General features: G+C 42.5%; 1 protein-coding gene across 3 annotated transcripts in view; it reads right to left on the bottom strand.

Annotated features, from left to right (window-relative positions):
• Window positions 1-20,486, bottom strand: part of thada (THADA armadillo repeat containing) — a 143,449-nt gene that overhangs the window by 57,836 nt on the left and 65,127 nt on the right. For all 3 annotated transcript variants that reach the window (XM_030747775.1, XM_030747774.1, XM_030747776.1), the window contains 3 exons: window positions 17,010-17,099; window positions 11,272-11,403; window positions 3,307-3,475 (listed from right to left, as the gene is read on the bottom strand). In XM_030747775.1, the coding sequence (XP_030603635.1) occupies window positions 3,307-3,475; window positions 11,272-11,403; window positions 17,010-17,099 (391 nt within the window). The remainder of the gene's footprint in view (window positions 1-3,306; window positions 3,476-11,271; window positions 11,404-17,009; window positions 17,100-20,486) is intronic.

Below are 20,486 nucleotides of genomic sequence, written 5' to 3'. Positions count from 1 at the left end.
TCTAACAATTTAAACGTAAAACAGCTGATTTTCAACACAAGCGTAAGTTAAAAATAGGAAAAATTTTGCATATGTGCTGCAATGGGTTATTGTAATATGTATTCATAGTGTGGATGCGGTGCAGCTGAGCAGACAGTGTGTGAGGTACAATGGCCTGGTGTGCTTTCAGTGGAAGGAAAAAGGAAATTAAACGTCTAAGGAAGCCTGCAGGCTTTGGCTGTACTATATCCCATACAGAGATTTCTGTGTCTGTGCGAACGCGACATAGGGTACATCTGAAATCTCTCTTAACCCAAGAACACAAACATCGGCTGATTTTCACCCACGTGAAAGTGAGTGTTACAAAACTCACGTTAGTGCTGTAGGGTTAAGGATGGGTACCAAAAAATGCAAGAGAAAGAAGGAAGGAGAGAAACAGGGTTGAAACTGACCCAAACAGCCAAATAAGCGTAAGCGTGAATGAACCAGTCCCAAGTTCTAAACCGTTTTTCTCCACAGTTAAATCCAAACTGTCGGCTCTGATGCAGGAGTGTGAGTAAAAAGGTGCCAAAGGGGCCTTCCCCGATCTCCAAGCCCCTGCTTTACTGCCCATGCCCACAAAAAATAAAGCTACAGAGCTGGAAAAGTGTGTGTTAGAGCCGTTTATCCCACTTATACAAAAAGATGTAGACGTTACTACCGTGTTGACTAAAAGCAGTCTCACATAGCAGCAGTTGAGAACAGCCATAGGGGTGCCGTGAGACACAAATCTCTTAATTTCTTGGTGTAACTGTAGAAACCACTATACTACAGCTAATGCTCAAGGAAACAAAGTGTAGGAAGAAGCTGTTTTAGTTACAATAAGGCCTTTTAGTTAGCGCAGGTGAACAAGAATTCATGTGAGGTCAAACCTGGTGGACAGGTAGTGACCACAGTCTTCTGCATTAGGATCAACTAGTCAATCAAAGCAGTTTTGTGGCCATTTGGGGGAACTGCAGTTTCTGGCACTTGTGTGTTGGCCTAATTTTCAGCCTCAGAAGCTGCTGCTTGTATAAAGCATGCTGTGTACAAAGAGGCTTGACCTATGTTTGTGTGTTACAAAACGGTTTGCTGGTGATATATGTAAAGATGGTAACTTCTATTACATCACACTCAAGTCTTCCAATAAGATCTTTCCTATTGGAGGGAAATGTGAGGTGAAATGAGGGGAAAAGAGACATTTTAAAAAAGAATAAAGAGAAGATGAGCAAAAACAGAGGGAACATAGATGAAGATAGATGAGGCTAGATCAGGAGACATCTGGGGAAGCTCCACATGTGGCAGCCATGACAGGAAAGCAAAGTAAACCACTCTCCTCCTGAAATCTCCTAAGCTTTTAAGAGGCCCACCTCCCCTCCTCCATCCATGCCTTCATCCCACAGCGGACCTCCCTGCAGTCCAGACCGCTATCAAACCATAAGTGCTCCATCTCATCCAGAAGAAAACCGTGCCGTTTTTCATTCTTTTGTCTCGACCCCAGGTTCTGACCGCTCCACGCCCACCGGCTCCTTCGCCGACCCCATCAGCGGCGTTCAATAAAAAGGCCGGGGAAACTCCCACTCCCTTCCCTCCACCCCTTTCCCCGTGTGTGTTGATATTACCGGCAGACTGTTTGGTTGTGTTTGTCAGAGTGTGATGACAGAACTAAACACTGGTATTTACTCTGCGATAACCGCCTTGTCTGGACAGGCTCTGTGTGGTAACTGACTGTGTGGGACTGACAGATAATGTGTGCGTTTGCTAAGGTGTGATGCATCGCATCTCTAACCTCTCCGCTGGCGTGCACACACACACACCCGTTGGGATAACTGCTTTGGTAATTGCATTCTGCCCCTTTTCTTTGCTGAGTGGAGACACAAATCACAGCTGGAGTCGAGCGGTGATGATAGTCATGTTTTCATTTGGAATAAAGTTTATGTTATGGAGATCCACTGTGTGTCCTTGAAGGCCAAAAAACTGTGATGAACACATTTCCTCCCTCATAAAATAATTGAAAAGCTCATTTTTTGTGAAATATTTAAATCCGACAGTGTTGACATCCGTGTTTACTTAACTTGGAGTCAAGTTTCTTTTTTATTTTCTGCAGCATACAGCTGCATATCCCACTACCGCCATTACTGATTGGTAATCCACGGACACAGCTGACATAACCACATGCACGGGTGAACATGGAAACCTTCTCATTCACAAACCAGTGACAGTAACTGAAACAAATAATAACAGCTTTAGAGCTACAAAAGCCCAGCAACAAACTCAATCTGTAAACTACATACATTATAATCACTCTGGCATGTGAACATGTCGGCTTCATGTCACTTTTCTTTAAAAAGGCCGACCCTAATAACCTTTGTGGGTCTTTTAACGCAGCAAACGTCTGAAAGAATTCAGTCACATTAGACAAAAGGCACACACACAAGATTAAAACAGCGTGTGTGTGTGTGTGCGTGTGCATATATTCTGCAACATTGTTCACCTACACGATTGTTTTGGAGAATGCCCAAAACCACAAAGCCAGTTAAAGAGGAAGCCTTAAAGTGCCTTCTTCGTGTTAAACATGCTTTTTACACACAGTCTGAACATGAAGCTTTTTGGCACATTTCAGGACCAACTCTGATCCATAAACATCACCGAGCTCAAAAACTGGAAGCACACACAGTGACCTTTCCAAAATCATCAAAAGCCTTCCATGCAGGCGTTTTCCATCACTGCCTTTGCTCCACAGTTTCACACATCTCACTATAAACTGCTGTGTTCTGTGCAGCAACAATAAGTGTGACAGGTCAGATTAACAAAAAACTCACTTATGACTACAATGCGAGTTTTGACGATGCCTTAAAGTTGCATTTGTTTAATGATCACTTGGAACGAGTTTACTGAGGCTGAGCTTGAACTCTGAAAACACTTTCCCAATGAGTTTATGGGCTCAGTGATCATTTCAGGTCACACTGAATACAACCTTGACTCCATTTTGTGAATTTTGCTCATTTTAAGTTTCAGAAAGAGGATTATCCCGGGCACGCTCATTGGCTAACAACTCATTTTCATCTGTCCAAGAAAACAACACCGTCTAAGACTGTGATGTTAGAACTGTGTGGATCTGCTGATTTGTAAGGAGAACAACAAGAACGTGTGAACACACTGGAGCCCTGCACTGACAGCTGTATGACTGAGGTTTCAAATCCAACTCTAAAGGAACACTTGTGGTCATTAAAAGTACTCCCCTACTGAGTGTTATCTATACACAGTATGTGCGTGCTGGTTTATACTAAAGTGTGTATAGGAGCACACCTGCAGCAGAGTCCCATGGACGTGGTTCTGTTGGATTTTGGGTCCTGGTTCTAGGGGAAGTTCCTGCAGTAAGGACTGGACAGTGGACGGGACTTGCGTGACCAGCACAAAGGGGACGAGAGCACGAGCTGCCATTTCTCTGGTCCGATACACAGCCGAGTGGCCGCATCTGTGGAGCGAAGAAACAACATTAGCATCATGGAAAAACTAAAACTGTGGAAATGGATGGCTGCATTGTTATGATAATCTTTCAATCTTGCATTATGTAATATATTATTTGATTTAGTGGACAAAGTTGTGATGTTTCCCCACTATTACAAGTCAAAGGTTGCTACTGTAACTCTTCTATAACAAATAAGGTAATTACCATGTATATTATCATTATGAAGTATCATTATTTTGCTCTCCGACCACATTAAGTCACGGACAGATTCTCAATGATGACCTGTGAGTTATTTGGTTTGGACAGTCGGATGCTATTTTATTGCGTGGGTTACGTAACATCTTTTTCTCCTGTTTCCCTCCTTTATTGCAAAGAGAAAAACAAACTGCTCCCAGGTCAGCAGATGACCGATAAACCCTGAATCAAATATTTTAGAATCATTACCTAACCAGCCAGGAAACGGTCTACTACATTTTGTTTTCGCCCACACACAGACGCAGACGCCTCCAACCCACGGTCAGCTACAGTGTTCATCGGTGATGGAGGCTTCAGCCAGTCCCCCTGAGTGCATGCTAAAATTAACCTTGTTTACATGCTGATAATCTTTCCTTCTCCAATGTCATAACAGAGTCATTGCATGAGGGAAGGACATGACCAAGACCTGAATGAGATAAAAGGGGGAGGGGTGAGACGGCTCAAAAGGAGCAGAGTAAGAGTTCAGCTACTTACAGACACAGATAGCTGAGGACACTTCTTCAAAAGAAAACAAAAACATGATGTAACACACTTCCATGAAAACCAGTCTGCAAGAAAACTGATAATTTTTAAACAGGCTGCCTTCAGCAGATAAGGAGGAAAAAGCAAACGGATATATAGATACACTATTTATCATACTACATACAAAAAAACCAAACAAACCCTGGAGCATGATAGAAACAGCAAGCAGCACAGCTGTTAAGGTGACAGTAAAGAGAACTTTTTATTATTATTAGCAATAATCACAAGTTTTGAGGAGTAATCACTTGTTACTTCAATGTAATAAACCTGTCTTTGCATTGCACCCATACAGTTCATGGATGTAGCTTTCCTTCCAAGCTAGCTGACAGCTTACCCCTTCTACCCACTAATCCAACTATGGTCACTTTATTGGCTCTGATAAACTAATATGGCACCAGCCAAAATGCTGATGCCGAGGCTTCAAAATGTGGAGTCCAGAAACCAATAGGTGAGGTCATGGTGTCTGCGCCAAGCATGCACACTCATTTACATGTAAAACAAAAGTAAAAAGTCACACACAATGATGTGTTTATAATGCAGGCTGTTTAGGGCCAGTCGTGGCATTAAAACTGGCTCCCGAGGCCAAAAAAAGCAGCTCGGCTCCGCTCTGGAAAATTCAGAGAAGGTTCCAGAGAAATGTGAAACACCTATCCTGCTGCAGAGGCATGTGGAGATGAAAAAGAAGCTTGTCTTTTTGGCTTTGGTTCTGAGTGCAGGCGAAATATGTTAGTAGATACTGAGATAGCACATGTTAATAATAAACAGCGTGTGTGAAGAGGAAGCAGCAAAGCCAATAAATGCTGAATCTCCTGGTGATTTGACTGAGAGACGGAGACAATGAGGGACGAGAAACTTCCAATCAGGACACACTGAAACTAAATGAGGGCTGTTTGGAGCAACAGACCAACTGTCAACAAATGCTATTCCACCTGCTGTGAACACACACACACACACACACACACACACACACACACACACACAGCCAGACAGACACCCAAAGGCCCTGCATCAAACACAGACAACAGTTTGCATTCCTGAGCTCTACACGCCCATACACGTGAATTTATGAGCAAAAACGTCCCACACACAAACCCACCAAAATTCATGCCAAGTCCTCACTTTCCACAGCTCCCAAGCCCCCATTTGGGGCCCATATGTTAACTATCTGTGCTAATTTGTCCCATTGAAAGTCTTTTGCAAAAGGAAATGACAGTTTGGAAGGGTGTAATTTTAGGAACAGGGACGTCCCCTGTGGGGGTCAGTAGGCAGACTGTTGACTGGCCTGGATGAGGCTCATCTGGGCCTCATTTTAGACAGCTGGGAGAACCGCTTCCTCCACAGAGACTCGAGCCTGTTGGCTCAACAGGCCTCAGAGTCAAAGCCGATCAGCGAAGAATATACTGTAAGAAAATTAGGAAGCAAAGAGCGGCAGTTAAACAATTTTGCTTCCTTTACTTATTCATTTGGACACAATGTAGCTGTCTAAAAACAACCCTTCATTTACTTTACCACCAAAACTCTGTTTTTTTTGTCCTGACTGTGATGCTGTATGGAAAACCACTAGAATGTGTGCAGAATTTGAAAACGTGCGGTATGAACCCAACCATGCACAATCATGTCTGCACATATCTGTACATGTCTGGTTAGGCAGACAGCCAGTGTAATGTAAACATAATCATGTAAACATAATCATGTTCGCACTGCTGTTTATGCTTCTGTCAGTTTGTAGTACATCGTGTGTGTGTGTGTGTGTGTGTGTGTATATATATATATATATAATCTATACTAGCAGGTTTAAAGCGTTTAAAAACTGGTCACAAGTGAATTGATTAAACAATATTTTTATTTGTATCATCTGTTAATGAACTGTTAATGAACTGTTAATGAACTTCTTGCTGCTCTTAGCAGGACCGATTACCACACAAGGTACAGGCTCAGTTTACATAATGAAATTTAATCATGCAACATGTCAGTAAAGCACGTCCTTTTTATGTTGCTCGGGGTTCAGGCACTGATGGCGAGCTTGGTTTTCTCAGGGCATTTGTTCACTGTTCGTCACTGTCATCATGGGGAAATGTGCAGCATCTTGGGGGGAAAAACTGATAGTAGTTCCTTTTGAAGTCAGTTTATAGGCATTTCTGTGCCCTTTCAAAAGAAATGAGATACGAGACAGTGCGTGCCAAAAAGTAAAGGAAGGGAGTGGTGCATGCAGGCAGGGTGAGGAGTAATGCCTGGCCTGGATATCACGGGATATAAATCACTACTGCAACACTCGCAGGGTTTACTGTTAAGACAGAGAGAGAGAAAAAGAGAGAAGCTCCAAGGAGATAAGACAAACAGTTTTGAAGACATTGCGGATGGGAATGAAGCCATTAATTATCATAACAAATGTCTACTTCTCGTCATCCTCCCCTCTGTTCTCGTCATCACCATCATCATCATCATCATCATTTACTCCGTCATCATGCACGCAGGTGTGATGCTTGCAGAGGCCATACAGCGAGGGAATGTTCCAAATCTAGTGAGGGGAGGTGGTACGTTATGAAGATTTAAAAAAAAAAAAAAAAAAATGCTACGTGGTGTAAATGAGTTACAGCATTTGAGTATGGTGCTCTATCCTGTCAACAGGCAAAGCCAAAACAACATTTGACCCTTGGAGGCGGGGGGAGTGACAGTCATCGGCCTCATCAGACACGTCCTGCACACGCCTGGGGCAGATGGGTTGGGGGATGGAAAAGGGGGGAGTAGTGCCGAGAAACATGGCTGGAGCCAAAGAAGTTGTGGCTGGGCTATATTTAACATCTTCAACATGTGGGCTTCATTTGGCATGATGTGTGTGCTGCATACCTTCTCTGACAGTAACAGACTCGGCCTAAAGCCCTTTTAAATTCACCCACAAGAGAGTTCTAAAGGTATAACTGAAGGGTCTCACTAAGATACAGAAGTTCTTTTTTTAAACATGTCTTAACTACTATTTGAAGAATGCATTCAATAAGGGCAACTCTGCACATCTGCAAGTCCGAATGGTAACTGCTCAGGTTTATGACCCAGCCGTAATTTTGGCAACAACTTGATGGTGCTCAGAAGTTTATGAAACCTTTAAAATTGTCTACATTTGTGGATAAATATGGGAATGAAATTATTCATTCAACAGAGTTATTATCAGATGTGAGTTAGCGCCCTGTTTTTATTACGAGAACAGGGATCTATCCAAGTGTTTCGCAACATATGACTGAGGATGTGAATCAGACTAGAAACATTTACAGAACCACCCCTCAACAGCTTAGCCTTTGTCAGTCAGAGCGTGCAGATGGAGGAAAGACCGAACGAAGGAAGGAGCGAATCAAGAAGGGTTGACCAACAAAAGGGTAACAGTCAGGAGGTCTTCAGTTACTGTCCAATACCCACAATTAGACGCTCCTGTCAGCTCAGACTTCACCAAAGAATCCACACATTTCTAAGCTTTCTGACATGTATCTGCAGTCCAGTAACAAACGTCTCTACAATGAGGGTACACTGCCAGCAGGAAATGCTAAAATTTATTGCAAGTACTGTTTAATGAAGCCAACTTGTGAATCTGAAAACAAAAACATGCCAAAAATATAAGCATATATATTCATATAAGCTTGAACTACAAATATTATGTACAAACACCTACTATATGAGCATTAATCATAAAACAGGGTTAAAATTGACTAGAGTATAAACAACCCCTCTCTCTGTTTTAAAGGGAGATTTGCAGGATTTACACACATTACTACTTACTATACTAAACTGTAATCCGGAAACATCACTGGAAAACCAAAGGATTAGTAACAGATGCACCAAAGCAGCCTCTCTTAAGTGTAACGATATGTACAGCTAGTTCTTATAATAAATAATGTTGGTCCATGAGTTCCTAAGTCACCCAAAGTAAACCCAAAGTCATATATGCAAGACTACGAATCTGCAGACATGCTTGTTACCAGTACAGACAAAGCTAAATGCTAATCAAAGGTGCTAACATGGCGATGTTGTAGTGTTCACCATGTTGGCGTAGCACGCTCTGACACTTCCAAAAGCTGTAACTGATGAACATCTAAACAAAACTTCACAGCATTTTCACACAAAACCCTGTTACTTCAGTGCCAATCCCACGCTGGCACTGGAGAGACACACACACACACACACACACACACACACACACACACGCACGCACACGCACACACACGCACACGCACACACACGCACACGCACGCACGCACACGCACACACACGCACACGCACACACACACATTTTTTGGTTATCTTTGTAAAGGCCAACTTTGACATTGGATGAGTGACAAAACTCAGATTATAATTTGAGTTTTGTCACTCATCAGATGATGATCTGAGTGCCTTCCTCAGTGTGAACAGAATCAAGAATTAGGACAGAATCGACTCTCTGGGATTTCCTTACCTGGATGACTGAGCGTGGATCAAGACGTTCAATCACCCATTAGCAGTTTGCATCGGCAGTTCTCAAGAGAGCTACAGCCTGCAAGCTGCCTCTTGGTTACATTTGTGACGGTAGAGAAAATACATACATACGCACTGTGACAATGACACACACACACACGTCATCACCGAGTATTTCCGCCTCATAGCAGTCTTTTTTTTCTCTTTTTTCATAAAAACCAAACAGGTATCAGATGTGCATGTGATACATTCGGGGGAAATCTGTAAACTGTAGCTATTACAAAAAGCCTGAGTTACGCTCTTTTTGAATGGCATATGCACTAACACTAAAATAAGGCATGCTACAACACCCCAATATACCAACCACTACCAACAAACATGCAGCGCCCAGCGCCCACACTCAAGTGCTGTTATCTAAACCATCAGTAGTGCATTCCAACCTCAAGGTCAAAGCCTAACTCCCTATATCCTCCCAAACACACACACACACACACACACACACACACGCGCACACGCTATCCAGCTGTAAAAATACTGCATCAATCATCTGACTGGACAATTTACACATCAGATAAACTATTCAGGTATAGTGACAGCATATTTTAAAGAAATGTAATCAGAAGGATCTCCCCTGTACACACAACACAATAGTGATTTGCTCTGCAAAATGAAAAGCCTTCACACCCACCTATTCATTGCCAGCTTTTCCACTCCACAAAGCATCACCAGCTGTGTGTGTTGGCATTCCAGGCTGCGCTGAAAACAACATTTATAAAAATGAGCTTTAGTCTCCACCACCTAGGCTGTCCTGGTTTTATTTTATACACCTTTTTGAGGGTTGGAGGGCGTAGACTTTTAGGCTTTAGACTGCGAGTTAAATGTTGAGATCAGGTATTTGCTTGGGATGCTAAATCTTGTGGATATGGAACGCATTTAGCCACACGTGTGCAGAAGGTTTGAAGCTCACGGTTCTATTTGCAGGTGCAGCCGATGAACATGTTCCAATAATATTTGTCGATTTCTCCATGTGAGGAATGTAAAAAAAATGAAGGCTGTGACCAAAGTTTCCCATTCGCCTTGGAGGTTTACTCCCCGGTAAACATTCAGATAAGCTCAGGCACAATCTAAAGCTACCGCTGCCACACACAAAGACAACACAAGCAGACACGCTCACTGCGGGGACAAACTCACACTAGATGGGTGTTTTGTCTAAGTGTGCAAAGACACAAAATCAAGCAGATAAACACAAAATCTTTTTCGTAGCTATATTGAAACATTAGATCGTATCACATTAATGTTTAGACTTTAGCTGTTCTGTCTTGCTGATTGTGAATCGAAAGAACTGCAGTTGAGATAAACGCTGTTTGAGAGGTTTATCGTGGCTGAGAGAGCAGGTGTGTGACTCTTGGGTCTGACAGAATTCCCTTGGTTACTTTTTCCCCAAACTTTACATAAGTGACTGGAAAAGCATCATCAGTAATGATGAATTGCAGGAGAAATTCTGGTACAAGCACACTTTTATGAGCAGACAGATGAATAGCAGGACAGAATGAGCGAGATGCTAAAAGGTTCGTTTCTAAGCACAACATCACAAGACAGGGAAAACAGGAATGATATAAAGGAGCTTGTACGAGTTTTTACAATATATTCTATGACAGCCTTGTGTGTCTGTGAGCCAAAATCACAGGCTTTAGACTGCTCGAAACACTCAGTTTCTGACAGTTTTCTCTATTATTGGCATCACCTGATGTCCCTAATACTGCCATCTCAAACACACAGCTCTGACTGTGAAAACTGTCAATTGTGCACATCTATTCAATCACATTCCAAGAATAAAATCTGGAGCTGGAAATGAGCATAAGACCCTGTTAAGGTTGGTAAAAATCATCATATTGCATCCTGTGACAGCATCAGGAACCTTTTTCAATTCACATGTGGATCATTTTAAACAAAAATTAATACAGCATTTAAAAAAATTAATGGGTTTGGCCACCAGGGGCCAACTGCTCTTTATCACAGTTAACATCCATTGGCCCTGTATGTATGTGCACTGCATGCAGACTCTTTATGGCGTACAAAGCTACGTGTGTGACCTAACACAATGACCTAAAAACATCATTGAACTGATTATCACATCAAAGGAATGCTGTCTAGTGTTGATCTCAGAGGACGAAGAGTCTCTAAACCATGTCTCAGGCAAAACTGTTTTTCCCCTGCGTTCTCCACTTCACAGAAAAAAGTCTACCAGAGGATCACATTTATGGTGTATGTAAGAAGCCAAACAGGGGAGGGAAATAAGACTGGGGTGTATCAAACCAACATGGTGGGATTATTTGAGTCTGGAGGGGTTTTGCTTCTCTCAAGTTGGACACTTGCAACATTTTGGCCCAACAAACAGCTGCCAGCCCCTCTGGTTTGCATCTCTGCGGTTTGGCCAAACCTGTAGAATCCATGCAGCTTGACTGCTGCTGTTCATGAAATTAACCCACATTTGTAAAAGATCTTGAGCAATGGTCTCAGACACTTTGACTCCACTGTTTCCAGTGTGTGTGTGTGTGTGTGTGTGTGTGTGTGTGTGTAACACCTACCTCATGATGAAGGGCATGAAAGGCGCAAGCCCCAAAGGAGAAGAGGATCCATCCATGGGAGAAGGATAGAGCCGACTAAGAACCAGCAGCAGTAAGAACAGACTGGGATGCAGCTTCACCTGACCGCTGTCACTGAACATGTACACACAGACACACACACACATTTAATGTTATCTAAAATGTAAATGTAGTAAATAATCAATGGTGAAGCTGTTAAATGAATGAATACTGGATCGGCTTTAATGCTACTTTAGGATTCTTAACATGCAAAGATTCAGAGAGAAGCAAAAGGGCGGCCACACCCGACCGCAAGGCAACATGCCTGCTGTCACAGGAAGGGGTGAGATGTGATAAAGTTCTGGATAACCTTCTTCATGTGGGACTTTGTATATATACAAATAAAGTTGTTAGCAAACAAAGGGGCCTGAAACATAGGCTATATGAATAACCAGAATAATGAATAACCAGTTCTCCAGTGAGGGGTTGTTGAACACCTCTGTGGAGTTTACTGTCAAACTCTATGAAGCTGAACTTCAGCAGTCTTGATTGTCCTGAATAAACATTACCCACTCTACGAAGACGTTTTGTTGACTTCACTTTCTTGCTAAGAGTTAAATGAGAAGAGCAATATCACTCATGTCTATAGACTAACTATAAAGTTAAAGGCACACACATGATTAGCTAAGCTTAGCATAGAGACAGGAAGACAAAGCTAACAACTAGCTTTAACAGTACTTGTTATGATCAATAATAACATGACATTCATGGCATCTGAATAACATTGTAGCAGCTGATATGACAGAAAAACAAGGAAAAGCATTTTCAGCTCTTTTATTACTACATTTTCAACATATAGCTACTTTACACGATCCCCTTGACTAGTTGTTATTTGGAGCTTTAATGTTTGATATGAAGCAACTACTAAGGTGCAACTGCAGTGACAGAAGCTTCTGACAGCAACCTGGAGCTCATCACACAGGCGACAGTCTGGTGAAGCTCCTGACAGTAATAAGTCACCTGAAAAGCACAAATAACCAAAGTTACTGTGCAAAATTTAACTGGTCTAAATTCCTCTTGCTTTTTTAATAGACTCTGCATGTCTAAAAACCACCCACGCTCTGAAACAGTCATCTCCTCAATCCGTCCTTGAACCAAGCTTTTCACCTCCCTCTTCTTCTCCATCCAAATCTCATCACTGCCAGCTGAGTCAGAGTGGAAACTGTCTCTCTCTGCCAGCGGTTTCACAGTTTCACTCTGACACACTCGCAGCGAAGGAAGGAGGGAGGAAAATGGAGAAAGGGAAAGAAACAGACACGGACTTGGAGAACTAAATTAATTGTACGCAGTATCTAAAATGAAATACAGCCATGCTTTGCCTTCACAACAGTTTTATTTTTCCTGTCGTGCAGTTGTTGTGTTAGAATATGGAAACATGAGAGGAAAGTGTTCACAATGGAGGGAGTGCTTACAGCTGAACTTTGTGAAGGTCTGCGAGTGTGTAAGGTCTGCTTATATGCCTGCATGCATCAGGAGAGCAGTATGTCCTTTGGGCCCTGTCATTAGTCATGAGGATCTCATAGAAAAGAGACCCCCCCCCACCCCACCCCTCGAGAAAACAGCGTATGCTTTTCATTACTTCGTTAAACAAAACACTCACAGAGAACCGTCCAGTGGGACTGCCATAGATCGGCAAGATGGGAAACGTAATAGCGGCCCAATTAGTAACTGGTCTAATGTGTTTAATGTCACAGTTCAGTCAAGCACAACAGGACAGGATGTGATGTCACATACACACAGGAGGGGGGCAGCTTGAGGGGAATTGCAGGCATATGAGGCCTCGTTGGGACACAGCTGGAGGCAGAAACATTTGACAGGATGAAAAAGAAACACTGTGGCATTTAAAGGAGCGCTCAGATTCCTCCGTGAACGTCTGCCCTCTCTCCCCAAACTCCTCAATCATCCCCAGCAGCCGGGTGTTTGACGGAAAGACTATTTTTGTTTTACATCTTTTAAAGAGAGTGGAAACAGAGCGCTGACCTTAAGTATTTAAATTCTTCATTTAGAAAGGAGTAAAGGGGACACAGTAGCAAAGAGACACAAAAGAAGCTCTAAAGTAAACTCAAGCTGCAGCTTATAATTTATTCCACTCTCAGACAAATAAATCATCCGTTCTGTTTAGAAAATGACTTGGAATATGATACGAAAACTGTTTTCTTTGGAAGTGCAGGCAGAGGCAGATAAGATGAAGTACTGCTGCAAATCAGAGCAGATTAAAATATGGGTGGTGACCTGAGATACTTCAGATAAACCTGGTTTGCTACACTGAGACAATAAAATTAGAAATGTGAAACAACAGGTCAGTCTCGGAGCATGTATGAGAGCATGCTTGGGCCCCCAAGATATTCTTTTCAAAATTAAATTTCGTGTGTTTAGAGTGGGCGCAGACACTGTGTGACTGGAGGACCATCTGTGCAGACTATAGAAAGGCTGAGGCAAAAGACAGGATACCGAGAACAAATACTACACAAAATGTACTCACAGGTCATTAAAAATAACAAATAAGTGAAGAAAAACTTACAACACTTGAGCTAAAACTTAAGTTAGTGTACTCTCGGATATTAATGATGCCATGGAGAGGGGATATCCCTAATATGGCAGTCCCAGGCTGCCAGCTCCGGCCAACAGTGGGTGAATGAGGACTGTTAATCATGCAAAACGACTCAGATTGTACAGAAAATCAGTAAAAATAAAAAGAGGCTGAAATGAGTACAACAGATTCCTCCTAACACAGGGTAGTCTTTTCTGTTTGGGCACTTACTTCTGATTTGCTCCTAATTCTAATGATGCAGCTGTGGTCAGAAGTTTACATACACTCACAGGTTTGAATGTAATTTGGGGCTTTTAATGATTTTTTGAACTCTTGTTTTTCCAGGGTGGAATGATTGTACATCTTTGATGACTTCAAAAAAAAAGTAGGTGCACAAGTTTGAATTTATTGTGGATCCACACAGGGTCAAAATGATATATATATACAGACCCATATATTTACATACACCCCCACTAATGTTTTGGTAAATGTCCTTTAGCATGTTTTGGAAGCTTTGGAAATAATGCTGGCTGGATATTTGACCACTGGTCTTGGCAGAATTGGCAAGACTCATTTAAATTGGTTGGTTTCCTGCATGGACCCGGCTTTTAAGCTTAGTCCACAAATTGTAACAGGGTTGAGGTTGGGGCTTTGGGAAGGCCATTCCAGAAGCTTAATGTTATCCTCCTTTATTCATTCCAAAACCCAATTTTGATGTGTGCTTCAGATTATTGTCCTGGTGGAACACCCGATTGTGTTTAAGTTTCAACCATCTAGCTGTAGATTTGAGATGAAGTTGAAGAATTTGGAGGTAGTTCTCCTTTTCTATTATTCCATCCATCGAGCGTGAAGGTGTCGGTTTTGGAGCAGGAGCTTCTTTCTTGGTCAGCACCCTCTCAGTCCATGGTGATGTAAAACTCCCTTTACTGTGAACAGTGATGCTGGTGTTCCAGCAGTTTCTGGTTCATGGCAGGCTTGACCCTCAATCAATTTCCTCTCATTTGAAGGTGACGCTTTGGTCTTCTTTCAGACCTGGCAAAGTGGCGACATCTGAACAGTTTATTCTTAAGACAGTTGCTTGAACCGATGATCCTGGAGTCTGCAGCTGTTTAGAAATGGCTCCAAGAGACCTTCTAAACTTGTGTAAATCTGCATTTCTCCTTTGATCTTCACTGAGTTTGTTGGACTTTCCCATTGTTCTGAGTATTGGTCAGCCCACTGAGCGCTGTAAAATAAATCCTTTTTATGCTGGAAAGGAGAAACTAACAGCTGTAGTCAATCATGATCACTAACGAGAAGTTAATAGGCCTTGGCACTGTAGAGCATTCAGCACCACTTATTAAAAGATTTAAGTTGATGTATGTTGCTTCATATCTGCACATATTTGTTTACAGTATGGTGCAGACTACAGTGGATTGTGTTTTTGGATTAAGGAATCTTGTGGTCTGTTCACTGATAATTAAAGGAATACTTTGCATCACGCTGAACGAAATATTCAAACTGGAAATCTTTACTGGCATACACTTTGTAATCTGTTGGGAACAAAATGACGCAACAGTGACCAGTGGCACCCCGAGTAATCAACCCTTGGGGGGCTAAAAAAAAAAAGAAAGAAAGAAAGGAAATCACAGGCCAACTTGTGAGGCCAGGCGCTGTCCTGCACTAGGAGGAACCTGGACCCACTGCAACAGGATAAGATCTGAGAGTGGATCTGAGGATTTAAACCCCACACCTAACAGCAGTCAGGGTACTACTGTGCATTCTTCTAATGTTCACCACAGCATCATGTCCTCAGTGTGTACCTGCTCTTATTTGTGCAGAGAATGGGGTGTAAATGATGCATCTGCCAGTTCTGGTGTTTCCGGGCAATTGGACTACATGGTGCTGGGCTGTGAGCATGTGTCTCATTAACGGATGTTGGAACCTCATTTGCTGCTCGTCTGTTTCTTACAGGTTAATGGGAAACATGTGCATGAGTAGCCCGCTGGAGGTTGTTTTGTAAATGCGTGAAATAGATTCAATGGTTTGTTTTCTAACCTGTTTGTAGAAGCAGTCTGCATGCCTGCGTGCTCGGTTTATACACCTGTGACTATGGAAGTGATTGGAACACCTGAATTCAATGATTTGGGTGGATGAGTGAATACTTTTGGCAATATAGTGTATATACTCGAACTACATGTATTACTACATGTATTTTTGTTTGTCCTGTGCTTATGTATGTCAGCTGGTGAATCACTGCACACCTCTGGGCACAGAGCTGTTTTCCCTTCTCTATAGCTTTAATTCAAGAGGGATTTCTGCAAGAAGGGTGGATTGCATAATCCACAAAAATACAGTCTTAACACAGGTCCAAATCCTACTTCTATAATCTTTCCTATACCATGGCCTATTTTGGAAATGTACTTCCACTGTTACTCCTTCACGTCTATTTAAAACCACTAACAGCAGCCCTCTTACCTCCCGTCCTGCAGCGTATGGCTACAGTTTGGTGCGGTCGGTCTGTTTGGGTGGTGCGATACGCTGAGATGATGTGGGAAGTCAGACAGCCGGGATCTGGTTCCGTGGGAAATTTGCAAATGTTTTAACAAGGGTCACAGGGAGTGAGGGGAATTGTGAAAGAGCTGGCTTGAGAGAGCTTTCGATTAATTGGATCCATATTAAGATAAGGCCGCCTGAGCAGCTGTTGGATGAGTCATACGCTTTTAAAAAGGGAGTCTGGAGTGAGCTGACAAAGATAAGAGCAATGACCCCAAGTGGACCCAACTCTCCACTCCAAAAGCCATAGAAAAATCTCAACAAGACATTCATTTTATTCAGTTGTAAAGCTCTGTGCTTTGAGCAAATAGTCTGTCAACTAAGCAATTTCGAAAGGCCCACACGAGAATTCAGTGCAGAGGAAAATAGCTGAGCTCCATCTTGAGAAAACCCTCAGTTCTGGACTGATGAAAAGTTGCACTAACCTCACTTCTTCCACCATGTTACTCCAGGAAGCCTGCCAGTGCAAAAGCACCACTGCTTAATCAGCTTAAGAAAACAAAAAGGCTGTCTCGTACAGCTTAAATGCAAGTCAAATTAAACCTATAATAGGATCAAGGATGTGTGAAAAGCCACGGCGAGGTGCATGTGTGTGGATTCAAGAGTTCCACCTTACCTTTCCACTGTGGCTGCAGCCTCCTCCAGCTGGTTCAGAAGGAATGGATAGAGAGCTGGAAAGCGGGTGAAAAACTCTCGACCCGTCATCCTGCAGGCAGAAGCAGAGGAGGGCACTTAATCACAGAAATAATGATTCCCAAACCAGCAATGCAATGGCATCTTTGATATATTCACTGAAGTTTAGAGTAGTTGTTGTATATAAAACACACTCAGTCACTTCATTAGGTACACCTGTTAGAGCACTCATTAATGCAGATGCCTAATAATCAGCCAGTCACACAGCAGCAACTCAATGCGTATAGGCATGTAGACGTGGTCAAGATAACCCACTGAAATTCAAACTCACCATTAGAGAGGGAAGAAAAGTGATTTCAGTGACTCTGAATGTGGCATGCTTGTCAGTGTCAGACAGGCCAGTCTGAGTATTTCTGAAGTAGCTGATCTGCTGGGATTTTCCAACACAACCATCTCTGAGGTTTACAGAGAATGGTCTGAAAAGGAGAAAATATCCAGCCAGCAGCAGTTCTCTGGGTGAAACTGCCTTGTTGATGTCAGAGGTCAGAAGAGAATGACCAGACTGCCTCGAACTGATAGGAAGGAAACAGTAACTCAAATAACCACCCGTTACAGCCAAGGTATGCAGAAGAGCATCTCTGAACGTACAACATGTTGAACCCTGAAGCACATGGGCTGCAGCAGCAGAAGACCACACTGCATGCCACTAATGTCTGCTAAGAACAGGAAATAGAGGCTAGAATTCACATGGGTCACCAACTGGGCAACAGAATATTAGAAAAACATTGGCTGGACTGATGAATCTTGATTTCTGCTGTGATATTCAGATGTGGTCCGCATTTGGCATGAACGAAATAAAAACATGGATCTATCCTGCCTTGTATTAACGATTCAGGCTGGTGGCACACTCTGGATCCCTTAGTACCAATCGAGCATATTTTTTATAGGGGTGGCTGTAGGAGGTAGACCAGGTCACCTACTGATCGGAAGGTCAGCGGTTCGATTCCTGGCTACTCCAGGCCGCATGCCAGTGTATCCTTGGGCAAGATACTTAACCCCAAGTTGCTCTCCGACACAAGCGTTGCAGTGTGAATGTTAGATTATAAAAGCACTTAGCTTAGTTAATCATGGAAGTGCTTATATGAATGGGTGTGAATGTGGTAAATGTAAACCTGTTGTATAAGCGCTTTGAGTGCTCAGACAGAGTAGAAAAGCGCTATATAAGAACTAATCCATTTAAATGCCACAGCACACCTGAGTATTGTGACCACAGTGTGCCCATCTTTTGATGGCTGTTTCCAGCCATCAAAAAATTGGCTGGAAATTGGTTTCTTGAGAATGGCAAGGAGTTCACTGTACTCAAATGACCTCCACAATCACCAGGTCTCAGTCTAATAGAGCACCTTTGGGATGAGGTAAAATGGGAGATTTACATCATGAATGTACAGTTGACAAATCTGCAGCAACTGTGTGATATGAGGACCAAAACCTCTAAGAAATGTTTCCAGCAACTTGTTGAATCTTTGCCAAGATGAATTAAGGCAGTTTTGAAGCCAAACGGTGGTCCAACCTGGTAACAGCAGGGTGTACCTAATAAAGTAGAAGGTCAGTATATATAGTTTTAAGATTTTTTAAAAAAAAAAAAACTTAGTTTTACTAATTTGCCTGCAGCTCTGTGAGGCTGTGCTCTAAGCTCAGTGTTTGTCACAGTGAAATGCTATTTAGCAGATGTTATCTTTATCATTTTTAACATCACATTTAAGCGCGAAGTACAGCTGAGACTGATGGGAATGCCATTCAGTCATGCAGAAATGTAAAGATCTGATTACACAGCTTGAATGTAACAAGACAGATTTAACCAAGTGAATACCATAAGTGCAAATTTCAGGTATTTATAGCACAGTATTTTTTTATTTGCAAGCTCTGAAATATGATGCCTTGACAGAAACCTAAAGATACTCTGGCATGATTTGTCATACACAGAAAATAATTTGATTAAATGCAAAACACTTTATTGTTCCAAGTGCTGAAATGTAAGGATTTGCTGCTATTTAAGACCTAAAGTGCTCAAAAAAAAATGAAAAGGAACACTTTGAAAACACATCAGATCTCAATGGGGAAACAAATCATGCTGGATATCTATACTGATATGGACTGGGTAATGTGTTAAGAATGAAAGGATGCCACATCGGTTCACGGAAACGAAAATTATCAACCTACAAATGATGTCCTGGGGGATCTCCTCCCAGATCTGGACCAGGTCATCACTGAGCTCCTGGACAGTCTGAGGTGCAACCTGATGGTGTCCAATGGACTGAAACATAATGACCCAGAGGTGTTGGGGATCAGTCAATGGTATTAATTCCTTCATCCTCCAGGAACTGCCTACATACATACGCCAGATGAGGCCGAGCATTGTTGTACACCAGGAGGAACCCAGGACCCACTGCACCAGCGTAGAGTTTAGAGTCTGACAATGGGTCCTGGGTTCCTCCTGATACCTAATGGCAGTCAGGGTGCTGTTGCCTAACCTGTAGAGGTCTGTGCGTCCCTCCATGGATATGCCTCCTCAGACAATCACTGACCCACGACCAAACCAATCATACTGAACGATGTTACAGGCAGCATAATGTTCTCCACAGCTTCTCCAGACACTTTCAAGTCTGTCACGTGTGCTCAGGGTGAACTTGCTCTCACCTTTGAAAAGCACAGGGCACCAGTGGTGGATCTGCCAATTCTGATATTCTATGGCAAACGCCAATGGGGCTCCACGGTGCCGGGCAGTGAGCACAGGGCCCACTAGAAGTCTGTTTCTGATTGTTTGGTCAGAGTCATTCACACCAGTGGCTGGTCATTTTGTAGCTCTGGCAGTGTTCATCCTGTTCTTCTTTGTACAAAGTAGCAGATACCCATCCTGTCCTTAACCCCATTGATTGTTTAAGGACCTTCTATTTACTGTACTATCACATACAGTACATGGACAAAAGTACTGAGCTAAACCTCTTAAACTTTGAATGGCCACAAGTATGTCAAGGCAGTCTGCCTTTACAAACATTTATGAAAGAATGGGTCTTTCTAAAGAGCTCACTGAATTTGAGCATAATACTGGAACAGGATGCCACCTGTACAACAAGTCCAGTTGTGAAATTTCCTCACTACTAAATATTCCACAGTCAGCTGTTGGTGGTATTACAACAAAGTGGAAGTGATTGGGAACGACAGCAACTTAGCTATTGAAGTGGTAGACCGCATAAATGGTAAATGGACTAATTCTTATGGAGCGCTTTTCTACTCTAGCTGAGCACTCAAAGCGCTTTATTCAACACGTTTGCATTTACCCATTCACACCCAGTGATACAAGCACTTTCTTTTACAGCTAAGCGCTTACTATCTAACATTCACACACATTCGTATTCTGACGGTTGCATCACAGAGGAGCTTGGGATTCAGTATCATTCAG

This window comes from Archocentrus centrarchus, chromosome 15 (genome assembly GCF_007364275.1).
Source record: "Archocentrus centrarchus isolate MPI-CPG fArcCen1 chromosome 15, fArcCen1, whole genome shotgun sequence".
NCBI classification, from domain to species: domain Eukaryota; kingdom Metazoa; phylum Chordata; class Actinopteri; order Cichliformes; family Cichlidae; genus Archocentrus; species Archocentrus centrarchus.
Note: the sequence above shows the minus strand (reverse complement) of the source record. Positions and strands in the feature narration are given on the sequence as shown.